At 43.7% G+C, this 15,005-nt stretch overlaps 1 protein-coding gene across 1 annotated transcript in view; it reads right to left on the minus strand.

Moving 5' to 3' along the window:
- Positions 1-218: 218 nt before the first annotated feature.
- The window catches only part of cusr (Copper-only SOD repeat protein), a 124,313-nt gene continuing 109,526 nt past the window's right edge, over positions 219-15,005 (minus strand). The window contains exons 9-10 of the mRNA XM_078223191.1: positions 11,398-11,481; positions 219-5,585 (exon numbers count right to left, since the gene is read on the minus strand). Coding sequence (XP_078079317.1) covers positions 5,482-5,585; positions 11,398-11,481 — 188 coding nt within the window. The 3' untranslated portion in view covers positions 219-5,481. The remainder of the gene's footprint in view (positions 5,586-11,397; positions 11,482-15,005) is intronic.

Consider the following 15,005-nt stretch of genomic DNA (forward strand, 5'->3'; position numbering starts at 1 on the left):
AGTGTGCATTGAATAAAATCTGAACTATCTAACTTTCCACCAGAAATTCATGGCTTGAAAGCCATTAATTCCTCAAGGTATTTACATTGCTGGTGAATGAACAGCCAGCTTAGGGCAGGAGTTTCTGCACCCCCCCCCCCATGCCCAACCCCTCTCCCACCCCCCCCTCCCCCCGCCCCCCCCCCCCCCCCCCCCCCCCCCACACCCACCCACCCACCCACGGCATGTTTTCCAACAGCAGAGGCGGCTCGCCATTTGCGAGGATTTTCCAGTCCTGCCAATCGGAAGATCCGTCCAGTTGGAAGGGCTGGAAAATCCCTCCCTTAGCTTTTGGAAAGAGATGCGAATGAAACTTCCCAATGACCTAACTGATTGAGATATTACTACCTGATCTATTACTTTACCACATGGGACAGATAGGCTGTCAGGATTATCTGCATTTAGTCAGATTGTTGTAGGTTGGGTCCCACACTTGCTTTCAATGCCCTACATTACGGAGGTAAAATAAATTAGGTATATCGTGTGATTTGCCTGGAAGATGGATGTCGAGTGAGAATCGAATGGGCGGCACGGTGGCACAGTGGTTAGCACTGCTGCCTCACAGCGCCAGGGACCCGGGTTCAATTCCCAGCTTGGGTCACTGTCTTTCTGGAGTCTGCACGTTCTCCCCGTGTCTGTGTGGGTTTCCTCTGGTTTCCTCCTACAGTCCAAAGACATGTTGGTTAGGTGGATTGGTCATGCCAAATTCTCCCTCAGTGTAACCGAACAGGCACTGGACTGTGGCGACGAGGGGATTTTCACAGTAACTTCATTGCAGTGTTAATGTAAGCCATTCTATTCATTCATGCGACTTGGGAGTCGCTGGCTAGCCAGCATTTATTGCCCACCCTAGTTGCCTGAGGGCAGTTGAGAGTCAACCACATTGCTGTGGCTCTGGAGTCACATGTAGACCAGACCAGGTAAGGACAACAGATTTCCTTCCCTAAAGGACATTGGTGATCCAGATGGGTTTTTCCGACAATCAACAATGTTTTCATGGTCATCAGTCGATTCTTAATTCCAGATTTTCTTTTGACTGAATTCAAATTTCACCATCTGCCGTGGCGGGATTCGAACCCAGGTCCCCAGAACATTGTGACCCTAATAAATAAACTTAAAACTTAAACTAGAATTAAGTTTAGTTGTGCTGCTGTTCTTTTCTGAAAACGTCAATCAATTCCAGATCAATTTTAAAATGACAGATTTTTGTTCACCAAAGTTTTCAAGGCAGGTAGCAGATTAGCCATGCTCTCCCTGAATGGCAGAGTGGGCCCAAGAGGCTTAATGGCCTACTCCCGTTGCTATGTTCCTAAGTGACCAAGACGAAAATAATCCTCGTGTTAGACGAATACCCGATTTTATTTTTGTTTTCAGATTTATATCCATGCACAAATTTACCAAATTCCCAAACAATTTATGTGTCTTGTGACATCTAAAATATTCAATACAAAGATAATGACAATACAGATTATTTCCCAGTGCTTCTCCGGTAAGTCACTTACAAATGGAATTTAACCAAATCAAACTGGCTAACCCACTTTAATTTCCTTGAAGATAAAAGTGCAATATTCTAATCTACGTTTTTTAAAAAATCAATAACTGTACATAAAATCAGTAAACCTCAGCGATTAATTTTGGATAGCACAGCATCGATCTCAAATGCAACATATTTAATGTTTAGGCAACAGATATAATTAAAAGCAAAACATTAAGACTAAAATGGATGAATCTACAATGAGCTCAAAGGTACTTTGGTAAATTTATACAGAGTTCTGTCTTATGTTACTGAAAATTATATTGTACTTGTGATTGCTCCAGCATTACTTCATCTCTCGCATGAGTTACCTCGGGAGCTGATTTACTAATTTCGCTAATAAATGTTGTATAAGCAGGATAAAAAGATTGCCAGCAAATAATTTGACTAAACTACAGGGCTCAAAATCTCACAAAATAGTTTATATATTGGCAATATAAAATATATACACGGACAATATTTCCCTGGTAAACCTCCTGGTGATCAACTAAAATGTTTTTTTAAGTGGATAAAGTTGCATGTCAGAGATCGAAAAGGCTAGGAATTGTGGCAGTCAATGTGAAGGCAAGAAAAGCTATTACAGGCACATTGGCAGGATAGTTAAAGATGCGATAGAGACAAAGAGATCATCTTGTATTCCAAAGTAGAGGCGGCACGGTAGCACAGTGGTTAGCACTGCTGCCTCATAGCTCCAGGGACCTGGGTTAAATTACCGGCTTGGGTCACTGTCTGTGTGGAGTTTGCACGTTCTCCCCGTGTCTGCGTGGGTTTCCTCCGGGTGCTCCGGTTTCCTCCCACAGTCCAAAGATATGCGGGTTAGGTTGACTGGCCATGCTAATTTGACCCTTAGTGTCCCGGGAACCGTAGGTAAGAGGGGTTGGCAGGGTAAATATGTGGGGTGGTGGGGATAGGGCCTGGGTGGGATTTTTTTCAGTGCAGACTCGATGGGCCGAATGGCCTCCTTCTGCAATGTAACATTTCTATGATTTCTATGATTTAATTGAGATGGGTAGCAAAAAGGGATCATTACTGCAGATAAATATTCAATGATGCCAAAAGTAGAACTGTCCCATAATACCACATAGATGTTGGGAAGGAGCTAGTCCAGGCATTAACCATAAAAAGGCTTTAGAAACAGGGATTGTTCAAAGGTCTGGGGTCTTGCACTTGTTGCATACATGTTGAAGAGAGGATAAAGTAAAAAGTCAGGAAATTAGAAGCCAGAATCTTCCCTCAGTTGTAGCTGTACTGCAATTAAAGAAAAGTGAAGACTTGCAGAGGCATGATCTAATCATGTAAAGGACATGTTGGGTCAAACCTCCATTCAGCTGCAGAGGTGGGCAATCAGCCTCTATCAGCCAGCATATTCCCACCTCACGCCCATTTTGGAACAGACTGCTTCAGGGGGGGTGCTACTTACCTGCCCGTAAATGCTTCTAATTAGCTTGTAGGCACCCTGGTGAGGCGATACCCCAGACAATGAATGGAAGCAGACCGGGAAGTCAGTACTCCATCATTAAAGTTAAGCCTCCTCGCAGTCACAATAATCACAGGCACACAGTTTTGCCTGCAGGCCGCTCTGTGGAAGAGTTCCCTGTACAAAATGACTGTCTATCAGCTGGGGCCACTTGTTATTTCAACACTTTGAAGATTCTTCAGAGGGGACCTCCAGCTTGAGACACATTGTATTTCCCTCCTCCTATCTACAACAGAACCTTTGCGAGTGGGGTCTTTGGTCTTACAGTGTTGAAGGGCTTCCTATTGACCCTCCAGTCTCAGATGCCCACTCTCCATTCTTAATTGGACAAGGGTCTCTGAGGCCTCTTGGTCCAGCATTTGTTGGTTCCCAACCCGCATTTCTTCCTGACGGCAGGATAGGAACCTGGGGCAAAAAAATCAGCCCTTCGTGCTTGACGAACTTCACAGAGCGTATAGATAAACAGTGTGCAGTGGAAGCCGTACATATGGATTTCCCGAAGCATTTAATAAGATTCCACAACAGGCTAGTTATGAAGATTAAGGTGCATGTTTAGTTTTAAGGGGAATATAAATATAAACAGATGGTTTTTGGTTGTGGTGCTGCAGGATCTTGCTTTCAACTTTTATTGGTCACTTGGACATGGACCCCAAAGGAAGATTGAAGTTTGTCGATGTTAACAAATTAGTGGGCCTGGCACTATGATGAAGAAGTTTGCAAGTGCATAGACCAGTCAGGACAGTGGGTTGAATGGAGGTTCAATGTAGAAAACTGACAAGCAGTTTGTGGCGTAGGGAACAGTTAAAAGGTTTATACTCTAACCAGAAAAATAGAAATGATCTAAGGGTGTAGATAAATAGATCTTTAAAATGCAAGTAAAAATGAACAGATATAAGAAGGCAATTTTCAGGTTGTAAAATAGAGACACAGAAACAAAAGAAAGGCATCGATGTTAAACAAAACGTTCATATGTAACAGTTGAAATCTATATATGTCTCTGGGCAACCTATTGAAGGAAAGGTATTTGAAAGAAAAGGAAGCTGCAACATACCTGGAATAAGAGGTTAATCTTTGGAAGAAAGGCTTAAAGTTTTGGCAATTTTATTTAACTGAAACAGGGAAAGTTATGCACAATCTATTGGAAGTTTCCAAGTTTATGAAAGGGTTTGAGAGTAAAAGGTGAAAGATTGTTGGGGATTCAATAAAAAAATGGGATCAGAGTTATCACTGGATGTATGTAGGAGAACACAGGAGAAAAAAACTTTTCACAAAATGTTATTAAAAGTTTACAGCGAGTACTTACTGAAGCAAAGATTGTAGTCATTCAAAGAATGGGATAAACATGTGAAAAGTAAGATTATAAAGAACAGCCAAGGAAGGCGAAATAGCTTGGGTTAGGCCAGGTGCCTTCAGCTGGTACCAGCAGTGGAACAGGCTGAATGCTGCAATTTTTATGATTAGATAGGTAATCGTTCGGTGTGAATGTCATAGAATGTCTGTTTATGTCCACATTACAATGGTGACTACACTTCAAAAGTACTTCAGTGGCTGTAAAGCACTTTAGAATGGATTGTGAGGTTGTGAAAGGCACCATATCAATCTATTTTCTTTTAATCGTTCATGTGGGCACCTCACACAACATCAGAATTAGATTTTAAATTGAATAAACTATGTAGTCAACTTTACAGTACATATGTAAAACAAAAACAAACCATAATGGGGTTTCAAGTCAAGCATGAAGGCCATCTCAATGTAATCAATCGCTACGCAAATGTCATACACAAACTGTACATTTATCTTATACAGTTCATGGCTCATCTTGAACCTTCATTATGTTGAATGCATGCTACTTTTACCAGCATGGTTTTGGAACTAAATATCTGTTCAATTTCTCTCCGGTAAGATGTGACCAATGTCCTACCTGTTCATATAAGATTTAGTTTAGAATATACTCCTGAATTTTATTCAAGCATGTGTTCTTTGATGACATTCTGTATAATATTTACCAAAAACACACTTCTCTGAGTTCATTATTTTATGATGTCTTAGACCTCTGATGCCTTCAAATTACAATCTTTGAATTTTAATGCATGATTGCTTACTGTGTCGACATGATGTTTCTTTATCCACTGCTTTAGCAGAGGTATTAATCTGCTTCTTTGAAATAGCAGACAAATAAATTTCTTAAGAACTTTTAAGTATTCATGCACTAAACATTTAAAGATCCGAATTTCAAGGCATTGACTCATAGGAAAATAAAGTGCGAGTCTAAGAATGGACCATTTGGTGCAATCTAAGGAAATCAACAGCAGTAAAAACCCCTGGGTTTGTTCAAATGCAATGCATGACATGATTTGCTTCTGTCATGAAGCCAGCATTCTGGACCAGATGGAGGTGCTGACGCCAGTGCCTGACATCATAGGCAATGCATCTATTCAAATACAGTGTACAGGACAAGCTGCATCATCAGAGTCAGTATCCAGAAAATAAATTGTTTGACATTTGGGAGAAGGCCTGGAGTTCCGCCGCTAGGATCTGTTAAAAATCACAAAGAAATTACAATTATTCACTCCGTTTAGCAGTGAGAGAAAAAGAGAAAATTGACTTTGTGGAAATTGTTATCTGTACGTCGGCAGCTAGAATGCTTTAAAGAACAAAGAACAGTAGAGCACAGGAACAGGTCCTTCGACCCTCCAAGCCTGCACCGATCACGTTGTCCTATCTAGACCAACCGTCTGTATCCCTCTATACCCCGTCTGTTCATGTGCCTATCCAGATAAGTCTTAAATGTTGCTAACGTGTTTAATTCAACCATCTCACTTGGCAGTGCATTCCAGGCCCCCCGCACCCTCTGTGTAAAAAACTTCCCCCGCACATCTCCACTGAACCTTTCCCCCCTTATCTTGAACTTGTGCCCCCTTGCGATTGTCATTTCTGCCCTGGGAAAAAGCTTCCAACTTTTCACCCTATCTATACCCCTCATCAGTTTATAAACTTCTATTATATCGCTGTTCAGCCTTCGTCTTTCCAGGCAGAACAATCCCAGTTTAGTCAATCTCTCCTCATAGCTAATACCCTCCATACCAAGCAACATCCTGGTAAACCTTTTCTGTACTCTCTCCAAAGCCCCCATATCGTTCTGGTAGTGTGGTGACCAGAATTAGACACAGTATTCCAAATGTAGCCTAACCAACGTTTTATACAACCAACACAATTTGCCAACTTTTATACTCGATGCCCCGTCCGATGAAGGCAAGCATGCCATATGCTTTCTTTATCACCTTTTTCACCTGTTCTGCCACTTTTAAGGATCTGTGAACCTGCACGCCCAGATCTCCGTGTGTGTCTATGTTCCTGGTGGTTCGGCCATTTATTTTATCGCTCCCACCTGAATTGGATCTACCAAAATGCATCACCTCGCATTTGTCCGGATTAAATTCCATCTACGATTTCTCCGGCCAATTTTCCAGTCTATCTATATCCTGCTGTATTCTCTGACAATCTTCATCACTATCTGCAACTTCGCCAATCTCAGTATCATCCGCAAATACTATTTAATACGGCAATTTACACAACAAAACTAGATAGATTTAAATGTTTGACAGTTTAGGAATATTCATTCTTCTCTCGTGTGGAATGTGTGGAATACATTGCTTGCTGATCTTCCATAGCTGCGAGTGTAGATGGAACTGGGTTCCTTCAGTTTACCCTCTTGATAGCACAGCTTAGACCAAACATTTACCACATAGGGAAACTTGGGCTTAAAACGAACTCAATACACTTCAAGAAAAGAACTTAAAACTCCATCAACCTTTGCCTTAAAGCCATGTTGCAGGTTTTAAATCTCAGGTTTTGACGTACATTATGTTGATTAATACTCCAACATAGCCTATCCAATGTCAAAACAATGTGAAATTTTTTAGTAACCTTACATTCAACCTTACTGTGGATGATGTCAGAACCAGTAACAGATCATTTTTCAACATTGTGCACTCTGAGTTAGAACCGTATAACCCCAAGTAGCATGAGTTACATGTAGAATTTGCTTTTATAATGCTCAAATAATCCACTTGAACCTCAACCTGAGAATTGTATGATTCCTCATGTGGAACATTTTAATTTCTTATCCAAGCCATCTTAGTGTACATCTTAATAATTGGGTAGAAATTAGAGTCCAATTACAAGCTGTCTTTACCCATATCACTTTATCTACTCGGAATTAGATTGAGACTGTTGAGAAACTTATTTCACATTGAACCCATATAATTATCAGGGGAAGGACATTTCAATTGAGAGATGAAATGGCAGTATACTAACCAACTGCGCAACTGAGTCACGAAATGTTGTAAATGTGTATTGCATAACATATGTTTCATAATGCTACACAGATCAGCATCTTATCGTACATTAGAAATACTGTGCATGTCATACAGTTGGACATAATGTATATCTTTGCATTGGGTGCTACAATGAGAATCAAATCTTGACATCAGAGAGAATTGATACACTGGCGATCTATACTTGGATCAAGTATGGATTTGTGTAAAGTAAACTGGAACAACATTGGAACGGAGACATGATTCATTCTCCAATATTATCATTAGATACTCAACAAAGCACCAAACAGAATGGGCTGGATTTTTGTGTCCTTCTGGAGTCAACAAACTTTGTTTTTTTTTCCATGGCAAAATTAAATTTGACTTACAAAAATGGGCCCACACAAACTTCCCATAGGTGGGAAGAGGTTCAGGGTGGGGTTGAGTCACACATGTCCCCTGATGATAGGAAGGCCATTGACAGCCCTGGGGGAAATTTGTTTTTCCTGCTCCCCCTAGTATATGAATTGGGGCCGGCAAGTTTTTGGTAAGTTGGTGAAAACACGCACTGTTTGATAGTTTGTGTGACCTTGGTGAAGATGCTGAGGAGTTGGAAGCTTTCTGACTGATTAGCGTTAAATGGTTTGTCAACTTCAGAATCACAGAATCTACAGTGCAGAAGGAGGCCATTTGGCCTATTCAGTCTGCACCTACTCACTGACAGAGCATCTTACCCAGGCCCACCCCATCCCTGTAACCCTGCTAATCCCCCGAACCTACACACCTTTGGACACTAAGGGGCAATTCAGCATGGCCAACCCACCTAACCTGCATGTGTCTGTGTGGGTTTCCTCTGGTGCTCCTGTTTCCTCCCACAATCCAAAGATGTGCGAGTCAAGTGGATTGGCCATGTTAAATTGCTCCTTCATGTCGGAGGACTAGCTGGGGTCAATACATGGGGTTATGGGGATAGGGTCTGGGTGGGATTGTGGTCGCTGCAGATTCAATGGGCCAAATGGCCTACTTCTGCACTGTAGATTCTATGGTTCTACCTTTGGACCATGGGAGGAAACCGAAGCACCCGGAGGAAACCCACGCAGACACGGGGAGAACATGCAGACTCCGTACAGACAGTGACCCAAGCCAGGAATCAAACCCGGGTCCCCAGCGCTGTGAGGCTGCAGTGCTAACCACTGTACCACCATGCTGCCCAACTATCAGGATTAGATGTTGTGTTATAATTTAGATATGTTGACTGGAATGTTACAGCTATTCACACCAGTGGGATGAGAAAGTGAACAGAGATTTGGCTGGGCGCCGAATTCTCCCACTTCACTGCAGTGGGAGCGTGGTGTGAAAGGCAGATACGATCATGTCCATTGTGTTTTTCAGTGGCAGTCCTGTTAGATTATTAGAATGTCCATTTCAAACGATTCCTATTGCTATTACGTCACTCTTGAGAATGGGCAGCATGGTGGCGCAGTGGTTAGCACTGCTGCCTCACGGCACCAGGGACCTGGGTTCGATTCCGGCCTTGGGTGACTGTGTGGAGTTTGCACTTTCTCCCCGTGTCTGTTTGCATTTCTTCCAGGTGCTCCAGTTTCCTCCCACACTCCAAAGATGTGCAGGTTAGGCGGATTGGCCATGTTAAATTGCCCCTTAGTGTCCCAATGGGATTAGATGAGAGTTCAGGTGTTTCTTGCGTGTCGGTGCGGATTCGATGGGCCAAAGGGCCTCTTCTGCATTGTATGACTCTATGATTAACCATGAAAAATGTGGGGTTAGGGATAAGCCGGGGAAGAGGGTCTGGGTAAGATACTCTGTCAGAGAGTTGATGCAGACTCGATGGATCAAATGGCCTGGATGAGCCTATTCTATGGGATATTGGGTAAGTGGCTATGTGAGGCATGGAGGGAGTGGGGATGGAGGTGGTATGGGCGGTGAGGCTGAGGGAGCATATGAACGAGGTTAGAAAGTTGGGCGAACATCCCAAAGATCTGAGGCTGCCTTCGAACCAGCCTTCCTAGGCCAGCACTCCTCTCACACTGTCTGAGGAATTAGGAATCAGAAAACCCAAACCCTGCCTGCTCACATCTCCAGGAGACAATGATATGGTGGGTATGGACATAGATGACAATGTGGGGAAATGGCCTGATTCGTGTTTCCTGAGAGCAACACAAATATTCAGCACTTTCTGTTCCAGTACTCACTATGGTACTCAGCTACTCGATGGACTTACCTCGCATTAAGTTGATTTTTCTCTGCACCCTAGCTATGACTGTAACACTACATTCTAGAACATAGAACAGTACAGCACAGAACAGGCCCTTCGGCCCACGATGTTGTGCCAAGCTTTGTCTGAAACCCAGATCAAGCTATTTCCTCCCTATCATCCCGAAGTACTCCATGTGCCTATCCAATAGCTTCTTAAATGTTCCTAAAGTTTCTGACTCCACTATCACTGCAGGCAGTCCATTCCACACACCAACCACTCTCTGAGTAAAAAACCTACCTCGGACATCCTTCCTATATCTCCCACCATGAACCCTATAGTTATGCCCCCTAGTTACCGCTCCATTCACCCGAGGAAATAGTCTTTGAACGTTCACTCTATCTATCCCCCGCATCATCTTATAAACCTCTATCAAGTCTCCTCTCAACCTCCTCCGCTCCAAAGAGAAAAGCCCAAGTTCCCTCAACCTTTCCTCATAAGACCTACCCTCCAAACCAGGCAGCATCCTGGTAAATCTCCTTTGCACTCTTTCCAGTGTCTCCACATCCTTCTTGTAGTGAGGTGACCAGAACTGCGCACAATATTTCAAATGTGGTCTCACCAAGGTCCTGTACAGTTGCAGCACAACCCCCTGTTAATGAACGCCAACACACTATAGGCCTTCTTCACGGCTCTATCCACTTGAGTGGCAACCTTCAGAGATCTATGGATATGAACCCCAAGATCTCTCTGTTCCTCCACATTCTTCAGAACGCTACCTTTGACCCTGTAATCCACATTTAAATTTGTCCTACCAAAATGAATCACCTCGCATTTGTCAGGGTTAAACTCCATTTGCCATTTTTCAGCCCAGCTCTGCACCCTATCTCCCTATCTCTTTGCAGCCTACAACAGCCCTCCACCTCATCCACTAGTCCACCAATCTTGGTGTCATCAGCAAATTTACTGATCCACCCTTCAGCCCCCTCCTCCAAGTCATTTATAAAAATTACAAATAGCAGAGGACCAAGCACTGATCCCTGTGGCACTCCGCTGGTAACCGGTTTCCAGTCCGAACCACCCTCTGTCTTCTGTTAGATAGCCAGTTACCTATCCAATCAGCCAAACTTCCCTCTATCCCACACATCCTTACTTTCTTCATAAGCCGACCGTGGGGGACTTTATCAAACGCCTTACTAAAATCCATGTATATGACATCAACTGCACTACCTTCATCTACACACTTAGTTACCTCCTCAAAAAATTCTATCAAATTTGTGAGGCAAGACTTGCCCTTCACAAATCCGTGCTGACTTTCCCGGATTAAGCTGCATCTTTCTAAATGGTCGTAAATCCTATCCCTGAGGACCTTTTCCATCGACTTACCAACCACCGAAGTAAGACTAACCGGCCTATAATTACCAGGGTCATTTCTATTCCCTTTCTTAAACAGAGGAACCACATTCGCCACTCTCCAGTCCTCTGGCACCACCCCCGTGGACAGTGAGGACGCAAAGATCAATGCCAAAGGCTCTGCTATCTCATCCCTTGCCTCCCAAAGAATCCTAGGATATATTTCATCAGGCCCTGGGGACTTATCAACTTTCAGTTTATTCAAAATTGCTAGTACATCCTCCCTCCGAACATCTACTTCCTCCAGCCTATCAGCCTATCAGCCTGTGACACCCTCTCTTCTGCACTCTTTCCTTTCCTTCTCTATGAACGGTATGCTTTGTCTGTATAGTGCGCAAGAAACAATACTTTTCACTGTATGTTAATACATGTGACAATAATAAATCAAATCAAATCAGTAACGTACCTGTTGTGCATTTATCGGAGGCCTTGAATTTACCCAGTTTCTCTTGTTTATCTAAATTGTCCAGTTTGCTCTTATCAACATCTCCTGAAAAGAGAAATTTCTGAATTAGGACTGATATAGCTTTGAGGGAGATTGATCAGAAACACTACTGGCTATAATTTCACATTTGAATCCAAAAGTTGGAGATTCAAGCCCCATTCCGGAGACTTGAGCATATGACTTAAGCTGACTGTTTGGTGCAAAACTAAGACAGTCTTGCATTGTCAGAGGGATCTTTTCTCTGATGTGATATTGAACCAAGGCCTCCTGAGGTGGAAGTTAAAGATCTATGGCACTATTCAAAGAGAGGAGGTGGGTTCTGCTTGCGTCTTGGCCAACATTCATCCCTCAATTAACATCACAAAAACAGATTGGCCCAGATCTTTAGAAGAGCTGCAATCATCATTGGATTGCCGCTCCATCCAGATGATGCTCCACATTTCTGCTGGGGTCTTCTCAACCTGGTTGTTCCAGAAATGCAGAACACATTGTCCCTCAGAGACCGCCATCAGATTGTAGTTGGATAAGGGGAGACAAGGCACATCCCCTTTTTACAAAATGATCTGTCATATAGTAAGTTTAAATGTCCAGTCTGAACATTAATGATTGGGTGGGTGTATAGGTGGGTGAGGTTAGGAATACTGGGGAGAAACATGTAAATTACAGGCCAGAATTTTCTGGCCATTCATGTCCCACTGCCACAGCAAGGCGAATTTGGCGCTCAGCCAAATCCACATTCACTGCTGCGGGACCAGAAAATCCCGCTGGCGTGAACGGCCAAAGAATTCCACCCATATTCTGTATTGAACTTGAGATAAACCACACAAGCACTATTGTGAGAACAAGCAGTATAATGTTCTGACCTTTGCCCAATGCCACACCTTTGCAGAAGAGTCAAGGAGACAAGGATGTGATCACACTGGAAAGAGTCGAGAAGAGATTCACCAGGATGTTGCCTGGGATGGAGCATTTGAGTTATGTGGAGAGGCTGGATAGGCTTGGGTTCTTTTCTTTAGAGCAGAGGTGGCACAGTGATTAATAATGTTACCTCACAGCGCCAGGGACCCAGGTTAGATTCCTGGCTTGGGTCACTGTTTGTGTGGAGTTTGCACATTCTCCCCGTGTCTGCGTGGGTTTCCTCCGGATGCTCTGGTTTCCTCCCACAGTCCAAAGATATGCGGGTTAGGTGGATTGGCCATGTTAAATTGCCCGTTAGTGTCAGGGGGACTAGCTAGGGTAAATGCGTGAGGTTATGGGGATAGGGCTAGGATGGGATTGTGCTCGGTACTGACTCGATGGGCCGAATGGCCTCCTTCTGCACTGTAGGATTCTATGAGGTGTATAAGATTATGAAATGTATGGACAGGGTGGATAGGAAGCAGCTTGTTCCCCTTAGTTACAGGGTCAATAACAAGGGGGCATAATTTTAAGCTAGAGGGTAGGATGTTTAGAGGGGATTTGAGGAGAGATTCTTCCACCCAGAGGGTGGTGGGAGTCTGGAATGCACTTTGTGGGAGAGTAGTAGAAACAGGAAATCTCAAACTTTAAAATGTACACGGATGAGCACTTGAAATGTCATAATATTCAAGGCTGTGAGCTAAGTGCTGGAAAGTGGGATTAGTGTTGATTTAGCCACACTATCTCCAGTCAAATGGAAAGGCCTAGGCAGCATTAAAAATCCCCTCATCACAGCTGAAACAAGTCAAAAGCTTGAACTGGTAACCCTCCATGTAGCAGAAGAAGTTTGTTGAGTTCTGCCCAGCACAGAGTCATTGATTGCTGAACAGGCCCTAAAAGAATTACAAAGTTATTTTCACAGGACTTGGATGATCTTCCTTGAGAATATCATCCTGAAGTAGTTGAGAGTGTGAGACCAATTCAGCATATAGGATATATTCACCATATATCACTGCCCTCAAAGAGATCAAGGACCACATCAGCCTGTGCAGAGCTTGTAATGAACACCAAGTGAAGCAAGCCAATGTGTCCAGGGACTATAGACAATTTTTTTAAATATTCAGTCAAAGGATGTATGCTTTGTTGGCAAGGCCAGCAATCATTGCCCACCCCTAGTTACCCTTGAAAGTGGTGGTGGGCTGTCTTCTTGAACTGCGGCAGTCCATCTGGTGTAGGTACACCCACAGTGCTGTTGGGAAGGGAGTTCCAAGATTTTGACCCAGTGACAGTGAAGGAACAGCGATATATTTCCAAGTCAGGATGGTGAGTGGCTTAGAGGGGAACTTTCAGGTGATGGTGTTCCCATGTACCTGCTGCCCTTGTCCTTCTAGATGGTAGTGTTCATGGGTTTTGGAAGGTGCTGTCTAAGGAGCCTTGGTGAATTGCTGCAGTGCATCTTGTAGTTGGTACATACTGTTGCCACTGTGTATCAGTGATGGAGGGAGTGAATGTTTGTAGAAAGGAGGACAATCAATGGGCTTCTTTGTCCTGGAGGGTGTCAGGCTTCTTGAGTGTTGTGGAACTGCACTCATTCAGGCAAGTGGAGAGTATTCCATCACACTCCTGAATTGTGCCTTGTAGATTGTGGACAGGCTTTGGGGAAATCAGGAAGTGAGTTATACACTGCGACATTCCAGCCTCTGACCTGCTCTTGTAGCCACAGTATTTATATGGCTAGTCCAGTTGAGATACTAGTCAATAGTAAACCCCAGGATGATGATGGTGGGGGATTCAGACAATCGTAATGCCATTGAATGTCAAAGAGCGATGGTTAGATTCTCTCTTGTTGGATGGAGATGGCTGTTGCCTGGCACTTGTATGGCACAAGTGCTACTTGCCAATTATCTGCCCAAGATTGGGTACTGTCTAAGTCTTGTTGCAATTGGACATGGACTGTTTTAGTATCTGAAAAGTTGCGAATTGTGCTGAACATTCTGCAATCATTAACGAACATCCCCACTTCTGACTTTAGGATTGAAGGAAGGTCAATGATGAAGCGGCTGAAGATGATTGGGCCCAAGACACTACCCTGAGGAACTCCTGCAGTGATGTCCTGGAGCTGAGATGACTAACCTCCAACAAACACAACCATCATCCTTTGTGCCAGGTATGACTCCAACCAACAGAGAGCTTTCCCCGTGATTCCCACTGACTCCAGTTTTGCTAGGGCTTCTTGATGCCACACTCGGTCAAATGCAGCCTTGGTATCAAGGGCAGTCACTCTCACCTCACTTCTGGATATCAGCTCTGATGCGCGTTATCATACACGAGGCTTGATGCTCAGGAAATAAAGGCTTTTATTTGCTGTAACAAAGCAGCTAACAATTATATACACGATCCCAGACTGAGGGGTCCCAGCCAGAGCAGGGACCTTTATACCTCTCCCAGGAGGCGGAGCCCGACTGGGATGTACCACAACACTACAATACAAAGGTGTAACAACCCCACCCTAACCCCAACAGCAACAAGTAGCACAACCCATCCCTAACCCAACAGCAACATATGTGCATACTTGTAGTACTGGCCAGACCCTGGCTCAGTACTATCCAGTGGGAACCAACGATGGTTCACCACAAGCTCGTATATGTTTGAACCAAGGCTGCAATGAGGTC

Source organism: Mustelus asterias, chromosome 11 (assembly GCF_964213995.1).
Source record: "Mustelus asterias chromosome 11, sMusAst1.hap1.1, whole genome shotgun sequence".
Lineage (NCBI taxonomy): Eukaryota > Metazoa > Chordata > Chondrichthyes > Carcharhiniformes > Triakidae > Mustelus > Mustelus asterias.